At 36.2% G+C, this 25,641-nt stretch overlaps 1 protein-coding gene across 3 annotated transcripts in view; it reads right to left on the bottom strand.

Annotated features, from left to right (window-relative positions):
* Positions 1–1,928: 1,928 nt before the first annotated feature.
* Positions 1,929–25,641, bottom strand: part of KCND2 (potassium voltage-gated channel subfamily D member 2) — a 133,035-nt gene continuing 109,322 nt past the window's right edge. The window contains exons 2-8 of one of the 3 annotated variants that reach the window (XM_053464328.1): positions 14,518–14,680; positions 13,541–13,636; positions 11,760–11,765; positions 11,273–11,368; positions 10,178–10,237; positions 3,949–4,199; positions 1,929–3,253 (exon numbers count right to left, since the gene is read on the bottom strand). In XM_053464328.1, the coding sequence (XP_053320303.1) occupies positions 3,076–3,253; positions 3,949–4,199; positions 10,178–10,237; positions 11,273–11,368; positions 11,760–11,765; positions 13,541–13,636; positions 14,518–14,680 (850 nt within the window). In that variant the 3' untranslated portion in view covers positions 1,929–3,075. Of the gene's footprint in view, positions 3,254–3,948; positions 4,200–10,177; positions 10,238–11,272; positions 11,369–11,759; positions 11,766–13,535; positions 13,637–14,517; positions 14,681–25,641 lie in introns of all 3 variants that reach the window. The other 2 variants (XM_053464330.1, XM_053464329.1) reach the window with 2 other exon arrangements.

Below are 25,641 nucleotides of genomic sequence, written 5' to 3'. Positions count from 1 at the left end.
GACCTAGATTACACACAAACACAGGACTTGCCCAGATTGCATCCACAGGATTTGCCCACCACCCATATTGCACCCTCCTTTCAGAGTCTCATGTCTCCTCTCAGTCAGGGTCATGTGCATGGTTTATTCATTCTATACCTTTTAGGCCCAAAACAGGAACAGTACTGGATAGACTGTCAGAATATACACAAATGCACTACCCTTACAAATGCCTCCCCATGAACACATGCACATTCAATCTTGCCCCTACACAGAAACATCCTTTCACTTGCGATTGCAGCCTCACTTGTTTGCCTTTAGACAAACGTGCTCCAACATACACTGTCAAAACACACACTCTCTCTCCCCCTTTCTCATTATGTTACCCTTTTCTCATTATCTATACCCTTTCTACCCATCTCTCCCCTTTCACATTACCCTCCCTTTCTCTTTATCTCTACACTTCTTTGTTCCTTCCCTTTCTCTTTCTTTCTCCTTCTCTTTCTAGTTACTGCTCCATTTGTTCCTATTGCTTCCCTTTCTCTTTATTTCCCCTTCTATTCTCCCATTATCTTCTTTTTTGTTTTTTAAATATCCCCTTTTTATCTCTTTGTTCTCTTTATCTCCCCACCCTTCTCTTTATTTATCTCCCTTTTCTCCTCTTTCTCCTTATTTGTCCTTCTTTATCTTTACCTCACCCTGCTTCCAAGTCTCTCCTATGTCTATCTCCGGTCTCCTTTTTGTTTATCTCTCCTTTATCATTCTCTTTCTTTTTTTATATCTCATCCCTCCTATTTCACCATGTTTCTCCACCTCTCCTTATTCATTATTAATCCCCCTTTTTCAATATTGCTTCCTCCCTCTCTCTATCTCTCCCATATATATTTCTCTTTATCTCTCTCCATCACTTACCTTTCACCATTCTGAAGTCCTTCTTCCTACAGACCTCCATTATGGTGTGCTCAACCTCACCGCAGAGTGACAGAATATGACATCATATACTGGTGCTCTGCAGTGAGGCGCATCATGATTACTTGTTGGCAGCATTCCAAGTGAGCAATGAAAGGCAAAAAAAAATGTCTCAACGCTGCTAGGGAGTAATGCTGAGCCCCGGGATATGACAGCAGTGATGTTAAGCGCACTGACGGTTAGAGGGAGATAAATGATCTGCCCAGCAGGCACTGTTCCTCCAGCAGCTGATGGACCAGCCTGCTGCAAAGGCGGCACAAGCTATCTGCACTCTAGGCTGGCATCTACCTTGTCTATAGGTAGGGTTGTATCTGATGTTAAATTGGACATTTCTTTAGTCTGTTGTTTCAAAGCACAGCATTGTGACTGATGGCAATAAATGTGTTGTTCACAGGACAGAGCCACAATGATTTACTTGGAAATCCATGTCTTATAACAGGGAAACAGCTTGTGGAGGGCTAGCACCTTCTGGCAAGTTAAGCCAAGCATAATTGACATATCATAGATCATATTACAAAAAGTAAGGAAAATTATCAGTTTCTAATACCATACCTACAAGCACATACTTTACATAAATCTGAGACTTTAGGACTGTAGTGTAGCTAAAGAACAAAAGCTCACCTGATGTGTCACAATACCTCATAGTATGTGACGGAAAAGCAGCAGTATGACTGAACAAAAAGAACACGGTTGGGTATCTAGCCCAATTTAGCATGGTTATACTGAGGATGCAGGCTTTGTATTTATTTATTGGGACTGCTAGCACATTTGCACACCCACAATTCCTGAATCAGGCACTGCAAAAAGGGATGGAAGGGAGGAAGGAGGCCTTGCAACGTCTCATGCTTGTGCATATAATATGACAGGGTGACACAAAGAAGACTAAGGAAGTTGGTAATTCGGGCCCTAGGGAAACAATGCATTGTTTTGCTCTGCAGCCCTATCTACACATTCGTTATTGATATTGTCAGTTTGAGATTTGCCCTTTTATTTGACGTTTGACTTGGTGGAGTCACATATACACACATATATACACAACAAAACTGACACTATTAGCACTACAAAATAATTAACAATGAAACAAAGCATTTTTTGCAAGCATTCAGGACCGATCACAAACAATTGTCATGCAGTTTTCCAAAAAAAGAAAGAAAAAACAAAGACCCCGAGTAGTTTAAAATTCTTTCATGTAAAAATACCAGGCAGCTAATATAGCTCTCATCTTTGCTCAAATGACTGTTTTCCTTTTAATAAACGCAAAAGACCTGAAAAAGTAAAAAAGTAAACCCTAGGCAATTTTTCATTGCAGTTTTCTGTAACGCGTGTGGAGTATATGTAAATAAATATTGAATGTCCTGATGAAGCCAACATACAATTCATTATTGCAGCTGTTACAGAAACAAGGTAGCTCAACAACAGCAACAAAAAAAAAATCTATGTTATGTACAATATATAATCTAACTCACGGGTGATACACTAATAAATATTGTTCCATTCCCAAAATGATTTTTTTTTTTTTGTCTTCGTTTAGCTAGTGTAAACATTATTCATCCAGTTGCTGTTAATGAGCCCGAAAAGCCTTCCTGTAAAATAATGCTTCATGGAAACAGTTTCAATTATTTCGGATGTCTGCTCCAAACAATATCTGCATGCGTTACAGCTGTCATTTAAATAAGTACAAATATACTGGCAATGCCTGTACTTTCATATTCATTACTTTGTGTAATGTTCATTGTATCCTCTCGGGATATGGTAATCAAAATGTTTCCATTGCTGTAATGCTTTTTCTAATGTTCGGAAAAGTGTTCCACTTTATTTATCATTTTTTTTTTTTATTTGTTGATTTCCCTTTCCTTATAAAAATTTTGCATTGAAGGAAAAAAGTCATCAATGGGAGATCTTTCATTGTGCTCATGTATGTAGTCCCACAATTACCCTGTTGTATGGTTTGGAAGATCTGATGTATCGCCCCATTGTGTTGTTCCAACATGTTTATGTTATTAATATTCAAATCAGTTGCTGCTTGAAAACATCAGACGGGTAGGGAAGTTTTCATCATTTCCCTTTGAGCTATCTGCAGATGTCATGGTATTTATTTATTTAAAAAAAAGACTTTTGTGGAGTGAGTTATAGAGCAGACACTCGTACAATGTTCCGTTGTGTGTAGTCAGGAGTTCCTGATCTTCCATCCTCCTCTCTCGTTGTCCCTTGTGGCGTTGGGATACTTATTATTGCTGTGGTGACATAAGGCGGCTCACAGTTGAGTTTAACATTCTCTTCCACTTTGGCATTTAAACTGGATCTGCTGTTCATGAAAAACGACAAGTGAAGGTTAGATGTGACTAGCAGGTATCCCGTGCAATGTGTGTAGTTGTACCATCATAGAAAATTCATTTTTGACTAACCCTCCTCAGTACACAAATTTTTTTGTAAACAATTTTTTTTCTACAAATGCAACTATATCCAACTTAATTTTATATGTTCCCTTTAATTCGTTTTAATTTACATTAGGATCATTAGAATATTTTAATTTACATTTTAGCAGTCAATCTAACTCATCTGCTAGAGGTGTGTCAGTAAGGCAATTTTCTATGATACCAGAACTTTCTAGGGTTTTCCCTAAATGCTCTAGGTTTAGCAGGTCCCAAGTCCCTTATTCACCATCTGACATTTTATAAAGTATGACCTACTCCTAGACTGAAATTCAAACCTATTCATTGCCTACTTAGCACATACACCTCTCATATCTTATTGTAAATATGCTTTCTTAGCCTGTGTTCTACTGCATACAGAAAAACAAGCGTGAAAGACCACTTACCAATCTACAGTAGTGAATGTTTTAAGGGTTCCACAGGTCCACTAGTATGTTATGTGTTTGTTGATTTTAGTATTTTACTTATTATTACACGTAACAGCATGCCAACGTTTCACAAAAAGGGGACATCAGAAATATATTTAACCATTCTATAATTTTATCACTAATAAAATAAAATACTGTACCTGTTCGACAACGGGGCTCTTTCCATACATTGGATCTGTATGGCGCTGAGCTCCTGAAGACTCTCATGGTGACTGCATTTTTGAACATTTGCATTTGGGATCCTTGTGTTCTTTTTAGTCCGTCGAGAACAGCAGAAATGGCTAACACTGTGTTGTGATGACAGAGAAGGACTATGGTTTGTAGGTTTGTTTATTGTAGATACTTCCATACAGCTGTCTTCATATGTTTGTTCATCTACAAACTCATGATTCTGGGCCACAAGTGAAATTAATAAAAGACAAAAACAAACAACAACACACATGTTATTCAGAATTGACAGACGAGTTATTAATTTGTTATCATGAATTGTGTAACAAAGTTAGATTATGTTTATAGTGAAGTCCTTTCTTCCTCCATTGGACTGTACAGCGTCAGTGACTGGGATGCACTATAGTGGGATACAGGAAGAAATCAAGCTCTCGAGCTTTCATAGTAACTGGTGATCTCTGACTTGTGAATGCTAGAAAACATCGCTATTTAAAGAAATCCATACCATTTGCCTACTGTTCCATACATGTAACCCCACCAACCAAGTATGGCATTATATTTACAATTCATTTACCATTAGCTACAGGACAGTCTGTAGCAAGTGATACCCAGAAGTATTTAAATTCACCCACTAGCATAAAAAAGTTAAATGCGTGTATAAATTCTACCTACCGCTGCCCTGCAGCATGCAGAACTCACAGGTGTCCAACTTTAAATGCTAATATGGCAACCCTTCTCAACTTTTCTACCTGATTTCCTCTGCTTTGTCCTATATAGTGATATAAATAGCAGTTTCTTTCTAGACTATTGCAACTAAATGACTGCAAGACAGAGATCCCGCTGGTTTAAACTCCAACATAAAGTCACTGGGCACTAAAGTTTCAATTATAAAGAACCCAGTAGACTCACAAAAAGTCAGCAGAGTTTTCTACCAAGCAATAGTATAAACAGTATAGGTTACAGCAGTATACCCAATATGAAACATCTAAATAAGGGGATGAAATAAAAAATAATACTTCCATTTGTCTGATTTCATAATAAAAATATACTATGCTATGCCTTGTCTCTTTACACTTAAAAATTATGGTTGCTTTCTTAAAGTCTGTCTAGGCCAAGACATCTTCTTGGTATTTACATGGTTTTCAATGTCTTTTTAATGGCACTTTGAAATTAGTAGTCACCTTTCTCATTTTACATCATAACCATGAGCATTATTAATATTCTTTAATGTAGTAAGATAGTTACAAAGCTCTCAGGGACTGTTTTCTTCTAGCTTGTAATACTTACATCCTTGACATCAACATTAATCTTACAAAATAAAAAAAACTGAATGTAATCTTAGAACATTCAGCTTCTTTTTCCGAATAGAAAGCATGGGCAGAAACATATTAAGCTGGTTTAAACTCCATTTAGAGCATCATCATATACTTCTTGTCCAATTGGTTTTAAAGTACATATATAACTCATGCTGCAAATATGTTGGAAGCCAAACTACATGAGAACATTATGGCATTGTGAAAACCTTTATCTAAATCATCAGCAGAAACCATGGCATTTGCAAGTCTTTATTTCTGAGCACATAAGTGCCCACAACAAATGTAATTTCATATACAAAGTGATTTTTATCAAAGTAAAAATTATATCGACTCCATGCTCCATTTAGTGCCATTTGATGGCTGTGAGCGCATTTGTCAGCAGTGCGTAAGACAGAGACATCAGAATCATTATAATACTACAGCACGCTAATAAACTGGGGGTAAAACATATATATATAGCCTCTGGTGTGCTGTTGGGTACAACAAAAATCTACCAACAGCTGTGAATGCACTGCCATCAACTGAGACAAATGCCATTAGACGTAATTACAAAACGGCGGCACGAAAAAAAAAGGGCAGAAAAATATGCCTGTAAAAAAGTAAATTGGTTTTAAAGCATAAGGGTGTCACACATGTGTAATGGTAATGACAGCATAAGTACGCACACAGCACACTGAAAATTTTTAGGTACTTTTTAATTTGTTTGTAATAATTATGTTGATAATCATTTCCGTCTCAGTTTTCAAAAAAAACACAGTCAATTGAAAAATTAAGTGACTACCAAGGGAATACGTTTAATTTTCTCTTTCTCAGTTTAATATTATGTAAGACTGATATAAAAAGTGTTGCATTTCTAACAGAGACTGGTCACATTTTCATTCTACTGTATTAAAACCACATCCAGACAACAGCACATCCTTCAGTTAAATTCATGATATATTTCAAGGGAAACTGCCAACAATATGTATGTAGATAAACACAAGATTTTAGCATTTTGACCAAATCAGAACAAATAAGAGGTGAGAAAAAAATTGCGTTACTAAGTTAACATCAAATGGTTGGACTTTTTGACCAAGTGAATATGGACTACCTTGACATGGCAGGTGATGTGTGATTGCATCCTGCTTAGGCCCAGATTGGCCATCTGGCACACTGGCCGGCATTCTACAAGAACAGAAAAAAGTAGCGTGTTGCCAAGCATAACCACCTGTTGGCCGCATTTATGTCATCAGACAAGCGCCAGCTTAAATCACTAGGGTTGCCTGGCCATTGCCGGTCCGGTCCTGATCTTACTTGTTTTGAATTATGAATGTAACAATCCTGTTCAATGTCAAAGAGTAGCTTGTGTCAGCTGTCTGCAACATGGAAGCTTTAAAGTCAATACACTGCTATGGCTTACATGCCATGCTGTTTTATTGTCCCTTTAAACTAATGCTTGTTATCATAACTACATTTATATATTAAATACCTATACTTTTGTTTGCCAATCAGTGTAACTGTTTAGAGATATTTAGTATAAAAGTTTGCATCATGGAGATTGATGACAGGCTATGTTACAGCTAGCATTTTGTAACCAATTTCATGACATTACATTTCTTTTTATTACCCTCGCAGAGGCTGTCCAAATTAAACAATGAATCAACAACTTAATAGTGCAAAGAGTAATGTAATGGAGAATAAAAATAATAACACAGATACTGATATTAAGATGAGAGTTCCATAGTATACATGTAAGGTAGGTTTCTCATACATATATTGTTTAGTTTAACCTATAAATACCATTACATAGGTTTAGTTAATGTCCTGAACTGTACATTCTGGGCATTGTCAGATCTATTGGAAATCCTCAGAGGTATTTGTACAGCTAGTACAGGCACTAAGAAATCTAGAGAGCTCCAAGATCTATCTATCGTAATTAGGTTTGGTCGGAGAAATAAACAATATGGGCAATGAATCAATATGCAGCTCTGTGTTAATTAAACTTTTTGTATGTATTATAAATTCATTGTAATATGACTATGTAACTGGTTCCAAACTAATTTCCTGAATTATAGAGCAGATCTGGAAACTGTAGTTAATTGAGATTGAAATTAGTTTATAAACCCATTTCCAGCCAATACTGGGTAAAATGAATGATGCACTAAAAGCTGCACAATGAAGGCTGGTCGTATGCTATAGTTATAGAAAAACATGTTAAAATGCCCTTTATTGTCACTTATAATACGTAAACGCATATTAACGTTCATTTTGTCTTCAGCATTCTATTTTAACGTCATTATATTTAGGGAATGAAAAAAGGCTTTCGAGCTCCATAGGCAAGGATGTCTATGTTACCCTCATTGCAGCCCAAACTGCCACACATGTGCCTCATTAATGGTGTCCAGAGAAGGCTTAACTTGCAAGAGGGTCTCATTGGGTTAAAATGCAATGCACTCCTACTGATTCAGCTCCTTTGTCAGCAATATAGCTATAATAAATTAGACGGGACAAAATTGGGGTACTTTGACGTAGTGGTTGGCTAAGCAATTTATGGCCACATAGTGTGACAGAATCCCCAATACTTATGCCACTTTAATGCCAATGGTCATGCATTACATTTATACTCATGCAGCATATGGCCACGTGTATCTAGCCAGTGGCCCTACATCGCTGGACCCAATCTGCTGCTAGAGCAGCAGTAAGGGTAACTATGTGGTCCTATCAGCCACTGGCCCACTGGGCATTTCACTGGTGTTCCAAATAGCCTGCCCAGATCATTGGTCATTCTTCCACAGTGAGTCATACACAATATACAGTATTACTCTGTAAAGATTATGCGTTTAAAATCCGATTCTTATGCAAGGAACACGTAGTTAGCTTAAAAAAATGGTTAAGTGTAGCATTACCAAACATCTAATGGTAAATGAATGAAATGACTGACAGCTTCCCTTTAAAACTAATGAGATCTAATGACTGACTCAATTATTTAGAGTGATTAGAAATCATAAACTGATACTAATTTTAACAAGACTGATTAAAAGATCATGAACGTATGGATAATTGCAAACGGAAAAGAGATTTAGTGGTAAGCGTTAGAGTCCGTACTCCATGCATGTAAAATGAATAATGTAGTTTAAAACATGTGAAAGGTTTGGTGATTTATGGAATACAGTAATAATAAAGAGGGTTGTTGCAGAGGTCCAGGACATCAACGTGTTGCTCCATTTATACCTGTATTGAACCTCTTAATCAATACTCTCCACGGAACTGTTCTTCCCATCTACAACCCATGACTACCCATAAAATGTGAATTTATAGGAACACTCCTGCCATCATATGCAACAATGCATATGATAGCTGAGCGTTATCTGTAAATTAACCGTTTCTTTCAGGCAAACGCATGGAAATAGATGTTTGGCTTACATTTAATTTAGTTTTGACATAACATTTACACTTACACATAGAGACTCTGAGAATCTAATGATGTAACTTTTTCAAATAACAAAAATGCCACAGATAGCAAATCATGCCATCTGTGTCATGGAACAGATATTTCTAATAATTAAAATGATGCATTGCTTGTATTAGTTTATAGTTACTTCCTTGTCCTTAACCCCTGTGTGTGATCTTTTTAGCAATAATTATTGATACGACTACTTGTCAATGATTTCCAGTCAGGCCCCGACTAGCCATCAGGCACCCATGGCAAATGCCCGGTGGGCCACTGTCTGACAGTGCCACACACTCAGCAGCAGATCAGGTGCTGCAGTGTCCAGCCACCGGCTGCATATGCCCGGCCGCACGCTTTTTACCTTTTGCGCTGCCCTAGGCCCGACCTAGCGCAGCTCCACCAACTGCCCTCTCCTCGGTCAGCGTCTGCACCGCATTTAAAAGTACGCTGTACCTTTAAGAATGCAGCACTGCGGTAAGACGTCATTTCTCAGCACTCCATGTCTTAAAGGCACACATCTCCTACTAATATAGTCTATGGAGGCTGTACCAAGTCAGCACAGCCTCTATAGAGTAAATGGGCCAGTTGGGGACCCCGGCAACCAGCCCATTGAGCAGTGGCACATTGAGGGTGCTGCCACCCCCTGGACCTGCTGTCTTAGGCAGGGTACATTACTGGCTGTTGGCTGCCATTAAAAAGTCAGCGCTGCCTCAGTGTGATAAAATATTGGTTTTACCTATTTTGTCTCATTAATATCCCTAACAGTATGGCCAGTAAGGCCTTGTTTCCAGTTTAAGTTTTGGCAATGTAAATCAGGCTCTCCAGGGTCTCTGGGTTACTCTGGCCGGTGTTAATTGATCGGTTTGGGAGATCGTTGATCTCCCTATTAGCTGAACAATAGAACATTGCCACTGTTATGCAGCAGCATAACTAGGCCAGGAGCAGTAGTCTAGGGCAGAATATGCCACTGATAACAAGGATCCCACAAAAAAAGGCTTTTCTTTGGCCACCTAAAATGTTGAGAGTTGTGAACCTGTTATTATAAAAGTCTATTTCTCACTGCATAATGGTGCTATTTGACCTTCAATGCACATTAGACACCAAATTTAATATATATATATATATATTTTATCTGCTATGTTGACCTTTTAGTGAGATCATCCAATTAATAATGAAAGTAAGTATTAATAATGAAAAAAACATAACAGCAGTGATAATATGCAACTGTGATATGGAATACAATGTTAAAACAAGTGAAACAAACATTTTCACATGCACACAAAATGACTGATTTTTTCAGACATAGATCACCTTCAAAATATCAGCAACTTAAACACATTTGAATGTCTTGTTCCATTAATCAGCGAGATACTTTGTTGATTACAGATATTGGGGTCACACTGAAGGAAGGTGAATCTAAATCTTCCAAAATCACAAGCAAAGTTGAAATGGTACCTTAATGATTGGTGAACTGCTTATTGGTAAGATGGGATCATCCAAAACATGAGATAACCCCTATATGGTAATGCAGTGACAAGGAAAATAAGGGAACAGGGATTATATAGATGACAGACAAAGAGAAAACAAAGACAAAAGAAAGATAATTACACACTTGAGAATAAAAGGAATTTGAGCCATCTTAAAAGTACAGTTAAAATGTACCTCCATCTCATTGATTATTCTTGGAAATAATAATTGACGAATATAAATGGAGTAACACACACTCCTGTTTTTTTGTATTTATTTAATGTTTAACACATATTGTGCTCTATTTAAATTTATGGTAAGGACGACATCTAAAAAGGTGTCAGAGAGTCATATATTTAGCATTTTGGGAACCACCGTCGCCTGTTAACTCTGTCAATTTATCTGGTGGTTTACTGCCTATGTTGGCATTTTGATCTACTTAGGTTTGATGGTTCCTTGGGGCTGCACAGATTTATATAGAATTTAGGAGCCAGGTTCTTTTATAGAAGCCAGGAAATAATATTTTCCACAGAGAGATAATAGAACATGTAGGTGCCAGGAGTTACATTTGAGTAGCAAGTGGCCAGTTTGCTCCTGGGATTTACCTAGCCCAGCTTAAAATAATTCAGGTTAGAAGTGTGCCTCATTACGCTTGTGTCTGCATTTTACTTGTATAGTTTTAATGCCAATCATCAAAAAAATATCTGGGCCCCCCGAGGACCTGTAATGTAAGAAAATGATTATGCACGTAGCTTTTTAATCACCGGTCCTTTCTTCCTGCAGTTCAGTGAATAAACACATAGAGATTTATTGGCTCAATCACTTTTGTGTATATCGATAAACAAGCATATGCTTTTTTTTTTTTTTTTTTTTTTTTTTTAAACTAAGTGAATTTATATTTTAAGTAAAAGTATCAGAGTGCATTCTTAATACCCTAAACATGGCCTTGGAAAGATAAACCCCCCCTTCATTTCACAGTATAAGAAAATACAAACACGTGATTAAGGCATATCACAAAAACAAACACTTTTAAATATCATACAAGAATAATAAATAAAATGTGATCTCCCAGTTTGTCCTTACCGTGGTTTTTTCAAGGCAATGAAGCAAGTGATAGTGCTGTGTGGCAAATGTAGAGCCACATTTGTTAACAATTGCTTGCTCCTCTTCTCTGGAACCCTACAAATCAAAATAATGCATGATTTTCATTAAGCAGTTTAAACATATTAAAACAGATACACTAATTGCATGCTCATTGCCCTACAAATTGGCCCTAACATTTAAAAATAACAGAATATGAGCCCTGTTTTAGCTTGACCTGGTGTATACAAATGTTATATCCTCTGGCATGTCTTTCATATTGAATCTTATTAAAATAAATAATTTTATTTGGTAAGTGTACAGTAGTGCATTGAAAAGATACTTTCTAGAGGAATTATGATCCATGTAATACGGCCAGACACAAGAGCTTTCTGAAATGTCACTCATTTGCATATATATATATATATATATATATATATATATATATATATATATATAAATATATATATATATATATAAAACTGCACACAGATAACTTTAAAAGGCTACTGCAACTAAAATGCTTTATTACAAGTATTACGTTAATTTTTTTTTTTTTCAAACCTGAAAATCGACTACACTACATTCGCAGCTTCAACCAAATTTTTTAATCAAAGTTTGTTTTTTTTAAAAAATAAGAAAAAAAATGTACATCATTCAAATTTTGAACCACAATGTGCTTCCATATAGAAAAGTTAATTACGTTACACTGTGTAGCCAGGCAGAATAGATACGCAGGTGTGCTATGGACAGATGTTGGCAACCTGGGATGAGGTAGTCACAGAACATACAATTCTCTTCTCGGTCTGACTATCTGCTCCGCAGGAAAAAATCTCACAAGCAGTGGCAGCTTTGAGTTGTCAAAAGACATTCTCCAGAGCTAAACATGCAGGTGTGATAGATACAGCATTTCAGCGCACACACTTACTGTGACTTTATTCTTGCAATGACAACGTCTCCTACTGTTTGAGAGGGGTATGCAACTCAAGATACTGTTTTGAGTACTTAGTGTCTGAAATGTACAGTACTCTCATATGTAAGACATTTAGATGTCACAAACTACAGGGAACAGTTTTTTAACTGAGTAACTTTACCTTGCATTACAAGGGGCCAAGGTTAGTACATTTCACCTGCATAAAAAGCTGGGGCGGCCTATGCAAAATCCATGGTTTAAACGCGAATGTAACTTTGGGTTTGTGTATAATATTGATTGGACCCCCGTCATCACCCCCAGAGTCCCTTTTTCCAATACATGGAAACACAGCATTATAGGTATAAATCAATTGTATAAGCCCTGTATTTGATTCAGCACCAAGATTGCATCCACAGGACAGCATGTCTGTCCCATCTTTGCCCCCAAACAGCATGTATGTGCCATGCTTTCAAGAAAACAGTGCCTGTGGCATTGTTGCACCCAAATAACCTGCCTGTGCCATCTTTGCACCCAAGCATCCTGTCTGTGCCATTGTTGTACCCAAACATCCTGTCTGTGCCATTGTTGTACCCAAACATCCTGTCTGTGCCAGTGTTTTACCCAAACAGCCTGCCTGTGCCAGCATTGCCCCCAAACAGCCTGTCTGTGCCAGCATTGCCCCCAAACAGCCTGCCCACACCATCTTTGCACCAAAACAGCATGACTGTGCCATCGTTGACCCCAAACAGAATGTCTGTGGCCCCTAATAGCCTGCCTGAGCCATCTTTGCCCCAAACACTTATAAATTCACATCTATTCTAACACACACTTATATATACTCATTCACACATACTCATTCATTCACACATAATCATTCATACATAGTGATTCACAAAGTCATTAATTTATTTGTTCATTCATTTTCTGTTCTATTACCCTTGCCTCATCTGTAGCTTTCTACTTGCGACAACATTGGCACGCACTGGTCCACTGGGCTGTGCACAACCTCTCTTTTACCGCCCAGGGGAAACAAGAACACAGCGGGGTCACATGGCATATGTGCATTTATTCTCCCCCCAGAACACTATCGAGTAAGCCCCTACTTGGCACATACAAATCTGGAAGGCCCTCACCCCCAGCACATAATACTAGCCGGTTTCAGCAAACACATAGCAAAGGTTCAAGGTACACAGATATACACATACTCACATAATATTTTATTATTATTAAATAAAGTGGTTAGAAAAAAAAAACCGTTTCACTAGAATTCTTCAGATATTAATAAGAAAGCTTCTTTTGATGTTCTAGAAAGCTGGCAAATGCTATACAGAATCAAAAGTATGAACACGATACTTTACCTGCACCATTTTGCTTAATAAACCATTGCGTTTACTCTGTAAAAAGGCATTTGCACTTCCACTCTTTGCCACACGAATCCTTGCAAGCCTTGCTTTCTGCAAAAATAAAGAAATAACACATATAAATATAACAAAAAGCGTCTTGGTGTAACACATTTATCACGCACATGTCTAAAAGGAAAATACATGTACACGTGGGATGTTCAATAAGAAAATTCTACACTGCTCTAATATTTCATTTGGATTTTATTCTAGGGACGTGTTGTTTCTGTAAAATAAATTGATTTTTTTAAATTAATTATCAAGGTATTCCCATGAAAATTTGAGTTAATGCAATGTCTACTTGATGTTCAATTCTTTACCTATGTCTTTAATTTAAACTGAGACTGCCTTGCTACCATTTTGACATCTGGTTTAGCAGAAAGGCAAATTGCTATGTTCGTAAATAATTCCTTTGTGGCTTATACGGCTGATGTATTAGCTCAATGTTGGGCTACATAGTTAAAAATGAGAAAGTAATTGTTAATTTTATAATAGTTACAGTCAAATCTTAGCACTATATCAATACTATATGCACAAGAATCTATGCAGTTTTTGCCAAACCTATCCCTGTAGTAAACTAGTTTCCACAAAATGCCAGGTGGCAATGTCCTACTGCAATTTTTGGAATACAAAATCCACCAAAATTGCACAAATAAGAGTATAAAAAAATTGAACTGTTGGTTTATATTTAGAATATAAAGGCAGACACTATTGGGGGTGGGGTACTTTATCTCTTAAGAGGTGAATAATATATTATAGGAAATACTGTAATATGATGCTTATGTTCTAATGTGTTTTTTACCATTATTTTTTTTCTGCAGCAATCTGATTTTGTAAAAGATTACTAAATTACCGTATTAAAACTGACAGGACACAGGGATATAAATCTTTCTTACAAACTGTGGCATCGGATGTATGCAATTAATATGTATTACCTTTTGCGCTCGTCTTTTATCTGCTCGTTGATTCTGGTGGTAAATCCGACTGAAGTTGGAAACGATTACAGGGACGGGCAAGGCAATGACCAACACTCCACTCAGGGAACATATGGAACCAAAAATCTTTCCAGCAATGGTCTTTGGAACCATATCACCATACCTGTGGGGGAAGGAATGGGCACATTAAACCAATTCACCGTATACATAGGTTTAGCCACTTCATTATTTACTAACATTAAAACAAGACCCTACATATAACATAGAGAAATTGTAAACGGAAACACATTTTCAGAAATGGATATATTTTTATTTCAAGTGAATGCTATTATAGTAGGTTTTGCAGGTGGAAAGCTTGATAACAGGAATTTTTTACCACTACCAAACACATGAATTAATTAAAATTAAATGTTCAATTTTAGTTCTTTTTTCCCCCAAGTATAAGTCACTTTTATCTTAACTTTATATTGAATCTGTAACATTGCATTGATTATTGTGCTTTACCCCAATAACTGTGCATGATTCAGTTCTTTCCAGATAAGTACATTCAAAGCATTATCCTATATCAAATCTTCCCAGCCAATAGAGTAAAAAGTTATTTCCTTTGGACTCATTTTACTAAAAAGTAATGTAATGTCTCATATAACAAAAATGCAAGACAGCATTTTGTTAATATAATATTTCTTTATAATATACCGATAATATTTCATATTGAGATCATTTTTTTAATTTTTGTTATAAGTATGGAAAAAATATTCAAAAAAAATAAATAAATCCACCAGGTGGCACAAGGCACCAATGTTTTAAGCATAAAATACCCTTAGAGTGGTAATTACTACTTTGAATTGTACTCTCTTTTATATTTAAATTATATCTACCAGTCAGACTAGGGAACCCAGATTTTAATTTCTATATTACAATGGATAAAGTTTACAAGAATAATTAAATTATGAAAAAGAAGCAGTGTATTTGAAAAGACATTTCTACTTTTAAATTAGTATCACAATTTTAATTCACCTTAGAATCTAATTTTAACACAGCGTAATAAAACACAAAGTGCGCATTGTAATTTCTGTGGATCCTGATTCATGCATGTTCAAATTAAACACTCTTTTCCTTAGAGAGAACTTTTTGTCAGTGGTGAGATTACCTAAATGATAATTCCCTTATCTCTTCAAGCAGATTGATAGCAATAATTAATGAAGTGTGCTTAAAAAGATGAACAAATTAAAGCCACTAATCTAGATTTTTTTTCTTAAGGGCATAATGGGTATAACACGTGTCTTGTTTATTTGTATTTTGAATGGTATCGATAAGCTAAAACTGTTTAATAAATAGCCATAATGCACTACAACTGTAGTAGAGGCTAAGAGGAATTCTGTATAAATATGCACCAGGGAAAAGGAAAATAAAGAAGAGAAATAAATCAAAGAAACTGAATATTGTATAAGTACAATAGCTGCTACCAACTCCAAAGAGCAATTCTCGAATGCTAAGAAAGAATGTGCAATATTGATGTGTTGGAGTGAGCAAATATATATAAAAAAAGAACATTATATAATAAAAAAGCAAGTATATAAAATAAAAAATTGTACAATTTTGTTAAAATGTGTGACACTTTCTTTAGATCTGCATTTATGGATTATCACCAAAAAAAAACCTGCTTTTTAGTTTTAACTAATTAAGAGGTATTACTTCTTAATTAATTGAGCTCTTGGTATGCATTATTTTCTATTGGCTATTTAGAAAATTGGCCTTAGCCTAGTTAGCACAATTTGCATCTGTGACTAATGGTGTATACAGGTTAGGCACTGCCTTAGGCCTAAACCAAGGCGGTGGCTCGAGTCGCTCCTTAGCACATACCTAAGAAGCATCGGCCTTCTCTGCTGAGCAACAGGATATGATATAATATCCTGCCACTTTGCCTCATAAAGTCTTAAAGAGTTCAACGTACTAGGGAGGCCTAGTCAGCCAACTTTGAGGGAAGATAATCATGTTATATGACTAAAATCACTATAAAATAACAACATAACATAAGAGAAACTTGCAATATGTTAAGTGGTTAAATAATGCCTAAGGCACATTTTTTTATGTTAAAAGGAACACTAGAACAAGTATATGTAAATGATTGTCATAACTTCCCATGGTAGAATGCTAGACTACAAGTTTATATGGGAAAGTATTAGTACTACAAAATGATTAGGAAGAATTTTGAGAATGTTTAGGCTTTTCATAAATTATGATTAACATATCAGTAAAACAATTGAAAGGTTTATAACTGGGCAATTTTCATGGTCCATTTGCATTCTACATTTAAAAATGTCATTAGTGGTAGAAAACAAAAAGTTAATCCTTGTTCCTTTTTTCCCCAACAATAAATGCAAGACCTGGTCTACTATGCATTCATTACACTGGCCCTAAACAAGCAAACCAAAAAAATAGAAAAACAATAAATAGGAATCCTTCATCAGGGAATAATAGGTTTAAATAGTTGAAATAGATACAATTATACACGAATGCCTAAACAAAGTAAAGCATTTCTCAATACATTATAAAATGTGCGCTAGTAATTTTTACATGGCTACAGGATCGTGGACACGGATATGTTTAATTCAAGGGTGCAAACACATTTCCAGCACCAATGTTTCCATGTAGGACAATAAAACCACATTCAATCCTGAGGAAGTCTTAATGGTAACAAGGGAGTTGGCTCATTGGTAAGAAACCTTTTCTTATGAAGTGATATAGCACACAATTTGATCTTCAGTCCTTGATACTTTTATTGCTAGCAAACAGAAAATGCTGGTAGTCTAGTCATTAAAATGGGTATTCATTGAAAAACACCCACAGATGGGTTTTCTATATATTTTATTGTGTTCTCTTATGTCAAATAAAAGAATATTCATCTTCTGACCAGTTTTATAATGTTACACGAGAGGCACTTAAACTATAAAATGACTTCCGCTTTCCCGTTATGAAACAAACTCTATAAAGGTTTCAGTCAGGTGGTGATTAAGTGCCTTCAACAACATATCTAAACACTTGCAACAAGAAAGTTTCTTCGAAATCTTCAATATCACTGTGTATTACCACATATAAAAATCTTGAAGAAGTTAATATTAATTAAGAAAACTCACGAAAGGCTCTTTTCCATAGAATGTCTTACTTTCAGGCATGCTATTTTATTTTGTTTTTTGTAAAAAAGTAGGCTGAATGGGATTTAATGAAAGGCTCTTTTTTGTTACTCTTTCCTCAATTAATCTTGAAAGTTCAGTTGTTTTAATTAACACCATTCATTGACACAAATACATTTATGAGTGGGTGTTGTGCGCGGTACAAAACATAAAGTCCCTGCACCCATCTCTTCTAGAAGCATTGTACCTTGACTGAAAAGAGATCATAAACAAAACGTCACATAAGGCTAATAGATGGCCCTTTTACCTAGGGAAGATACACTAACTATAATATACAGCCATAATAAAATCATCATGCAGGGCAACAATAACATCGCCTGTAAACATTTATGACTTAAGACAAGCTTATAAGGACATTTACTTGGGGTTTGTAGTTGTTTTCGCCAATTGCTACAGTAAGGTAAACTGCATGAGAAAGAAAGGATACTAATTGTAAACACGAAACCCATTTCTAACAATCATATCTATCATGGGTGTCAGAGAGATAGTCGTACACAAACTATAATATTGCCTTATTTACCCCAATGCCAAAAGCACCATTGGTAATGGTTTATACCAACTCCAACAGCTCATCTGAATCTTGTACAGAGTGTTTATTCACTAGAGTTTATCAAAGAGCTATAGTTTCATCTGACTGGCTTTATTTAACATTATGAAGTAGCAACTCCAAGAATAGCTTTGGCCCTGTGCAAAGCATATTTAAATCAGCAGGATTTCTTGAAAGTCACCTCACCGACTGAACTTTGCATTGTGCAGGGATACTGTAGTTCAGTTTTTCTGCAGTGAAATTTCACAGGTTATGGTCCTTTATAATACAGAGAGCTGAAACTACAGCTCCCCTGCTAGCTCCAACTCTTGTACATTAACTGTCAAACCTAGCTGACAATATGGGTTCAAAATGTAAACTATCACATGTGTCCCTTTGCTGTAAACCAATACAAAAATAAAGAAAGAAGACTACTCAGACGCACAATTGTATATTAATAAGTGTATTTTTACATCCATAACTACAAAGTTATATCATTTTATATGTGTTTGACACACACTTTAGTAATACTCAATTGGTTTTACTTTGTGCTCTGTTTTGTAATACTGCATACTGTAATTATTCTCATCACTTAGACAAAATGATTACCCAAGTGGCATCTTGTGTGGGATTGCAAAAAATGCAATAGATTAAAGGTAAATATTTAACCCATTATTAAATTCAGTGATACTGATAACTATTTAAATAGGTACAGTAAAAGTGATATTAAAAAAGTGTTCTCATGCTACATTCTGCCTGTAGAATTATGTATTACATACATATTTTACAAAAAGTAAAAAAAAGTGGGTTGGGTATTTTTGATGCATCAAAATATGAAGTAGACAGCAGTGTGGCTCCACTTGTAGATAACAAATGCGCTTGGAAGCAACATTTAAAATCGGGCTGAGAAATAAAGAGTTCCTATTAGATTTGGAAGCAGTGTTTCAGAGTGATGGTAGGTGCCTGATAAGTGTTCCCAAATGGAGCTTGGTTGAAATGGATACCTGCTGAACAACCTGTCAGAAAGACACACTGCTTTACACAAGCCAGGGCCGTCTACCCAACTAAGTTTCATATAAGATAACACAAAAAGTAGCTTTTAAATGATGTTTTCATTTATTGAAGGTAAAGAGTTTATCAAAACCTTTATCACCCATGTGAAAATGCTGTTGCCCCATTAATCGTAATCACACCCTTGGCGGCAACAACTGCAATCAAATGGTTACGATGTCGAGTTAATTTGGTCCACACTTTACCAAATTTAATATAGGAATGAATAGAAGTGCAGAACTCATTTGACATATGTTTTTACTTCACAAAAAATGAGAATATACATTGTCTGACTTAATTTGGTTATTTACTACTAACATTGGGTCAGCCATTCTAATGCTGGTGTTTCCTCAAGCAGTTTAACCACATGCAACTTTGATTGAAGGCCTAGGAAGTTAGAATTGGGAGAGGGGAGTTCCACGAATGTTCTCTAGAGATGTATAAATAGAGTTTTGCAATATCTACGATGCAAATCTTTAGACAGCCTAGTCATGTAGAACATAGCCTAGGGCCTGGCTGGATCCTAACCCTATGTTCCTGGCTGGTACAAGGTGCAGTAGGCTCCCAGCTAAATCTCAATGAATTCTGTGCCACCACGAGGACAAGTAAACTTAATTTTTTGTGTTTAAGAGATCTCCTGTTGTTTAATGCTCTTTCTCCTTAAACCCTCATGCATGAACATTATCTAAAACCTAGAAGGTTTTAATGGAATCTCAGAGTGAGAGGGAAAAATCTCCCCTGGTTAGCGTAAAAAGCTGAAGCCTGATGAGGATCCATACTACCTGGCATAAATCCTGGCCTAACATTGCTCTGGGGGATTAAACTGTTATACTATGCATGTGTACCCTAATTTCTTTCACATAATGAGTCATACTAGTCTCCCAACTGGGAAATGATGTGTCCCAACAATGAAGGCAAATAATTAATTTCCTAATGTTTTATTACAATTCTTAGTATAACTAAAACTAAGCATCAATTATGGAATGTTACACTTGCAGCTTCCACAGCTACATGTATATGGCAATCATAAGGAAATCAGAAGAAAAGCAGCTACACTTATATCACCCTGGGTATTAGTAGTACTAAGTCATAAAATAACCTTAGTTGTATTCACATTGCGCTGGGGTTTTGTGAAACATGCAGCCCAATATGTTTTAACACTATGTGTTAACATATCATTGTGGACAATTTGCTTTTAAATTAGATACTCAACTAAAAAATCCGATGAGGAAAAGTCTTGCTATTACCAGTCTTCTTACCATGTAGTGCTTCTACTGAACACACTATAAAATTGCTTGCAGTGTAACAATTTCTGAATGTTCATCTTTCTTAAACCAACTGTATAACAAGGTACAATGTTGCCATGCAACATTTAGCATTTAATTTGAGCCGCAGTGTTTTTCCAAGTCCTAAAATGCAACTGCTTACTTGTGTTTTGGTGGTCTTGATAAATAAGCCCTAATGACAAAGACTGAATCTAAACTGCTGACAAAAACAACAAGAATCTACAAGCAATTAAGCAAGTATTAGCTTCTGTGCTTCACATGGATGGCAGAAGTTCTATATCAACTTAAATGCTGATGTCAACAGGCAACACATAAGCATCTACTTGCAGCTCACAATGCAAACACTGTCAGACATATGTCAATCCACCCAAATGTCACTTTCATTGGAGAGACAAGCAAATGTTTAAAGTTAAGGCTAGAACCCTGTGTGTTAAGGGTAGTGAAGTTGCACACACACACACACACACACACTACTCTCAGCCACACAAACCAAGGTCAACCACACAGATCACATTCAGCCAAACACACCACTCCAACAGTGTGTACTGTGTTAATGGGCAGTGAAATTACACACACACACAAACCACTCTCAAGACACACAAATCACTCTCAACCACAGACACCACTTATGCCTCTCAGCCACACAGATCACACTGTCATACACAGTCCACATAGATCACACTGTCATACACAGTCCACATAGATCACACTGTCATACACAGTCCACATAGATCACACTGTCATACACAGTCCACATAGATCACACTGTCATACACAGTCCACACAGATCACACTGTCATACACAGTCCACATAGATCACACTGTCATACACAGTCCACACAGATCACAATCTAGCTGCATGACCTTAATCCATGTACCTTGCATACAAAATAACAGGGTTAACAGTATGTTTAAAATTAAGTAGTATGCAAATCATCTCCAGTGTCACATAAATTGGCAAATAATCTTTACTGCTGGGGAGTTACTTAAATATCAGAAAGCTTCAGAAAATTGACACTGTTTTATCAAGGAGTTTCCTTCAAGGTGATAAACATGCTAACAGTCACAAGTTACCAGTGATTAAAAAAATAGTGTGTTTGTTTTTTATACACCCATAGCTATAAGTAGTCCATTGGTCCAACACTGATTTTATGTGTAATGTTGCCAAGTAGTTACTATTGGGAGAATAACTTTCAAAATAAAAGTGACAAAAGTCATACGAGGCAGCTCATAACACTGTGGTATATTGGCAATGAGAATGACCCAAATAAACAATGTATAGAAGCTGGGAAGATATAACAGCCAACATGTAAGTAAAAGATACATATTGTTTAGAATATACTTTAGAAGTAATATTTATATTGTTAGATGAACGTCTTTCACAAGCAATTATTTCCACCATTCTGCAGACAAAAGTGTCAACCCAGATCAAAAGATGAGTTATTCCAGAGAATGAGAAAAAGCAACAATCAGAGAAAAATTAGAGTGCACATTATGGTTTAATTTGTGTGCGTTAAATGCAGGCCATCATTTAAGCCAGAGATGGGTTGTAAAAAGTAATTTAAACAGTGACACCCCATTCTCAATTGTCCTGGATGCAATGTGAGAAGAAGACATAGAGCTGCCTAAGTCTGAGACATTAGAGGTGCTGTTCTTTCCACTACACTAGGATAGGTAGGATACAAAATAAGTATGCAAAATGCCTCAGATGCTTTGAAAAGAAAGCACCTTCTGGGAACATTCCAGAAGCTTTATTGACAGGGAATGCTCTATAAAGAAATCAAAGAGCAGGGCTCAAGACTGCATAAAACAAGGGATTAATAGGTGACACACCTTTGCAGGTCAATAGATAAGATTAAAATAATGGTCTACAGGGTAAAACCAGATTACCATTTTCTTTCCATTTATATTACATTTTAAGTCCAATATTGCAAAAGTTAAAACTTTCACAAAAATGTTTAGCGCCATTTGGATGATTATGTAATTTTTCATGCTTCTTCGGTGCTCTGTTACTATAAAAAAAGTCATTATTTTGAGTGTCGAGAGACCAAGAGGTATATGTTCATGCATTTTGTTATATCATAGTGATTTTCTTATTTTAACAGAAGCGCATATTTAAATAAACATCCGAAAAATACAGATAGCAGAAAATTACATATACAGCAATTTTAAAAGTGTAAGGGATTATCACAATCATAAATACAATCCCAATGAATACCGCACAATTACTTTAAAGTTAGATGAGGCACAATTTGCGATCATTAAAAATATTTTGTAACCAAAGTGTAAGTGCTGATGTTTTGGACGGCTCACTGATGTTTTGTGTTATGAACACAAGGCAGGGGAGTGTATTAAAATGTCCAAGTGTTATTTGGTGCAATATTTATCAGCCAAGGGGGGCAGAGACGCCTGTAAGTCTAGGAATGTTTAGGACAGCTACCTAGGAGATGGAAGTAATATGACCACCAGGAACCAATCGGGATTGAGAACTCAACTCCTTCCATCAGCGTTTGTGTTTTTCAAACAGTGACACATACCAGGAGCTGTAAATGCATACCTACAGTAGAATGTGTGTGAAAACACAAAAAAGACTACTGCAAATTTTGACAAAGAGTAGAGGTAAAAGTTGTGCATGAAAAGAGTTTAAATACTAGCATTTGACATACCCCGGGGTGTCTAGTTTTCAAACATATATGATTTGATGAGGGTAAACAGAACTGATGGGCTTCAAAGATGGCTCAAATAGGACATGTGGGCAGAATGACCAGATTTACTTTTTTTTTTAAATAGTAATTTGCTATGCCTATACTTTTTGCAGTATAACTTGCATAAAAACAAAAACATTGGCTATTTTAAACTCAGGGCAAATATTAATATTTAGAAGTTTTGAATCAGCTTTTGAAGGTGGGTAAAAAAAAATTCCAAATAACATTTTGATTTTTTTCACCATATTTAATTTCTTTATAGCAAATTAGATGATCAAAATAACAGTATCTAAATAAATCCCTTCTTGTCCTAAAAATATATATCATTTGTGTGGGTATAGTAAATGAGAAAATTGCAGCTAAACTGCAACACAATAGTAGTAGCAATAATTGTATTTATAGATCAATATACAGTATGTCTAAGGGCAACTATTTAGCTATATATGAATCCATCAAATATCAAGTACACTGACATTAATTTTAAACTTCTCCCCAATTCCACTATAGTATCTATGAATAAAGGGTATAATATATAACTATTAAGGTTAATATACAATAATACAAACACGACCAGACTTGGTTTCATTTTTTTTTTATTATACGTACCAAAGCACCATAAATATATCTTTTGCTTTTTTTATCACAGATTATCCCACAACATTTGATGGTAGTTTTAATAAAGGTTACGTTTTAAACAAGGAAGGAATAACATATTTTCCTCTGACATAATATAACATTTTTGGGTTATATTCCTTAATTGCTGAAGCTCTAAATATACTTACCATATTTGCTTGATTATAAGACAACCCTGATTATAAGACGACCCCCCAAAATTTGAATATTAATTTAGAAAAAAAGAAAAAGCCTGAATATAAGACTACCCTATAAGAAAAAAGTTTTACTAGTAAATATTAATTCACATGTAAACTATTTTTTTCATATTTAATAAAAACTATATTTGAAAAAAATGCATTTTTGTTTTTATTTCCTTTTATTTGCCAACCTTCCCCCAGTTATGCACATCTGCCTCCCAGATATGCCTTATACTCCCTTAGATGCTACTCTGCTCCCCAGAAATGCCTTATACCCCCTATATGCCACTCTGCTTTCCTGATATGCCACTCTGCTGCTAGATATGCCTTATACCCCCTATATGCCACTCTGCCTCCTAGATATGCCTCGTGACACCCATTTTGCCACTCTGCCCCCCAGATATGCCTTATACCCTCTATATGCCACTCTGCCTCCCAGATATGCCTTTTAACCCCCTATATGCCACTCTGCCTCCAGAAAGCCCTTATACCCCCCGTATGCCACTCTTACCCTCCCTTGACTTACCAGTGCATCCCTAGACTTGTTCCCCATGCTTCAGATTCCTTGGTGTCTAGTGGGGCAGCCAGTGGAGTTCTGCAAGATGCGCGCAGACATCCTCCGCTGCTGCCAGCACTGCTACCGGGGCTTCTATGAATGAGCACCGGAAGGTCATGTGATGCCGGTGCTCCATCACAGAAGCCCCAGAGGAAGTGCCGGCAGCAGCGGAGGCTGTCTGCATGCATTGCACAGACGTCTACCGGCTGCCAGAGAGAGGAATTCAGGTCCCCTTCGGCGCTGGGGGGGATCAGGATCTTAGTCCTATAGTCAGACCTCTATTTGAGGTCTGATTACAAGACAACCTTGAATATAAGACTATGGTTATTTTTAAGAACATGTCCTCTGAAAAAAACCTTGTCTAATAATCAAGAAAATACGGTAATAACATATGTAGCCGAAATCTTAAACAAAAAATGATTGCGTTACCAAGTGTCCATTTTGGGACTTATGCTTAGAGCAAGCTGGCATGAGAATTATTATGAGAAGTTTACCCGAAGCAAAGTTTACATGGAAATGCATGTCTAATTTCATTGTGGCATGTACTTTGAAAACAGCATATTTCCCTGTGGATACTGTTAAGTGCTAATTATGGTTTGCCACTGTTGATGTGCACCTATTAAACTCATGCTTGAAAAACTTGCCGGTTTGATTTGTTCATTAACCATATAAGGCATCCACAGTACAATGGAACAACTATGGATATAACCGAGCATTCAATAAAAGTGACTGGACACCATTATTAATTGCACGTACTCTGGAAATAAGAAAATAACATTACAGCTTAGAACCTGAGTTTATTTGGCACCTTGCTGGAATGCCTCTCTGTCTGATGAAGGTATAAGGGAATGCACAATGGATATTGTAGAATATGCTTAAGAGCAGTACAAGGAACATGGTATTTGTATTAGTAAGGACCTGTATCAGCATTCAGTGGTGATAAATAAAGCTTCAGGATATATTTTGATATTTACAAAGATTATATCACTGATTCA

The sequence above is a fragment of the Spea bombifrons genome, chromosome 4, assembly GCF_027358695.1.
Source record: "Spea bombifrons isolate aSpeBom1 chromosome 4, aSpeBom1.2.pri, whole genome shotgun sequence".
In the NCBI taxonomy this organism is placed as follows: Eukaryota; Metazoa; Chordata; class Amphibia; order Anura; family Pelobatidae; genus Spea; species Spea bombifrons.
This window is presented reverse-complemented; position numbering and strand designations above follow the sequence as displayed.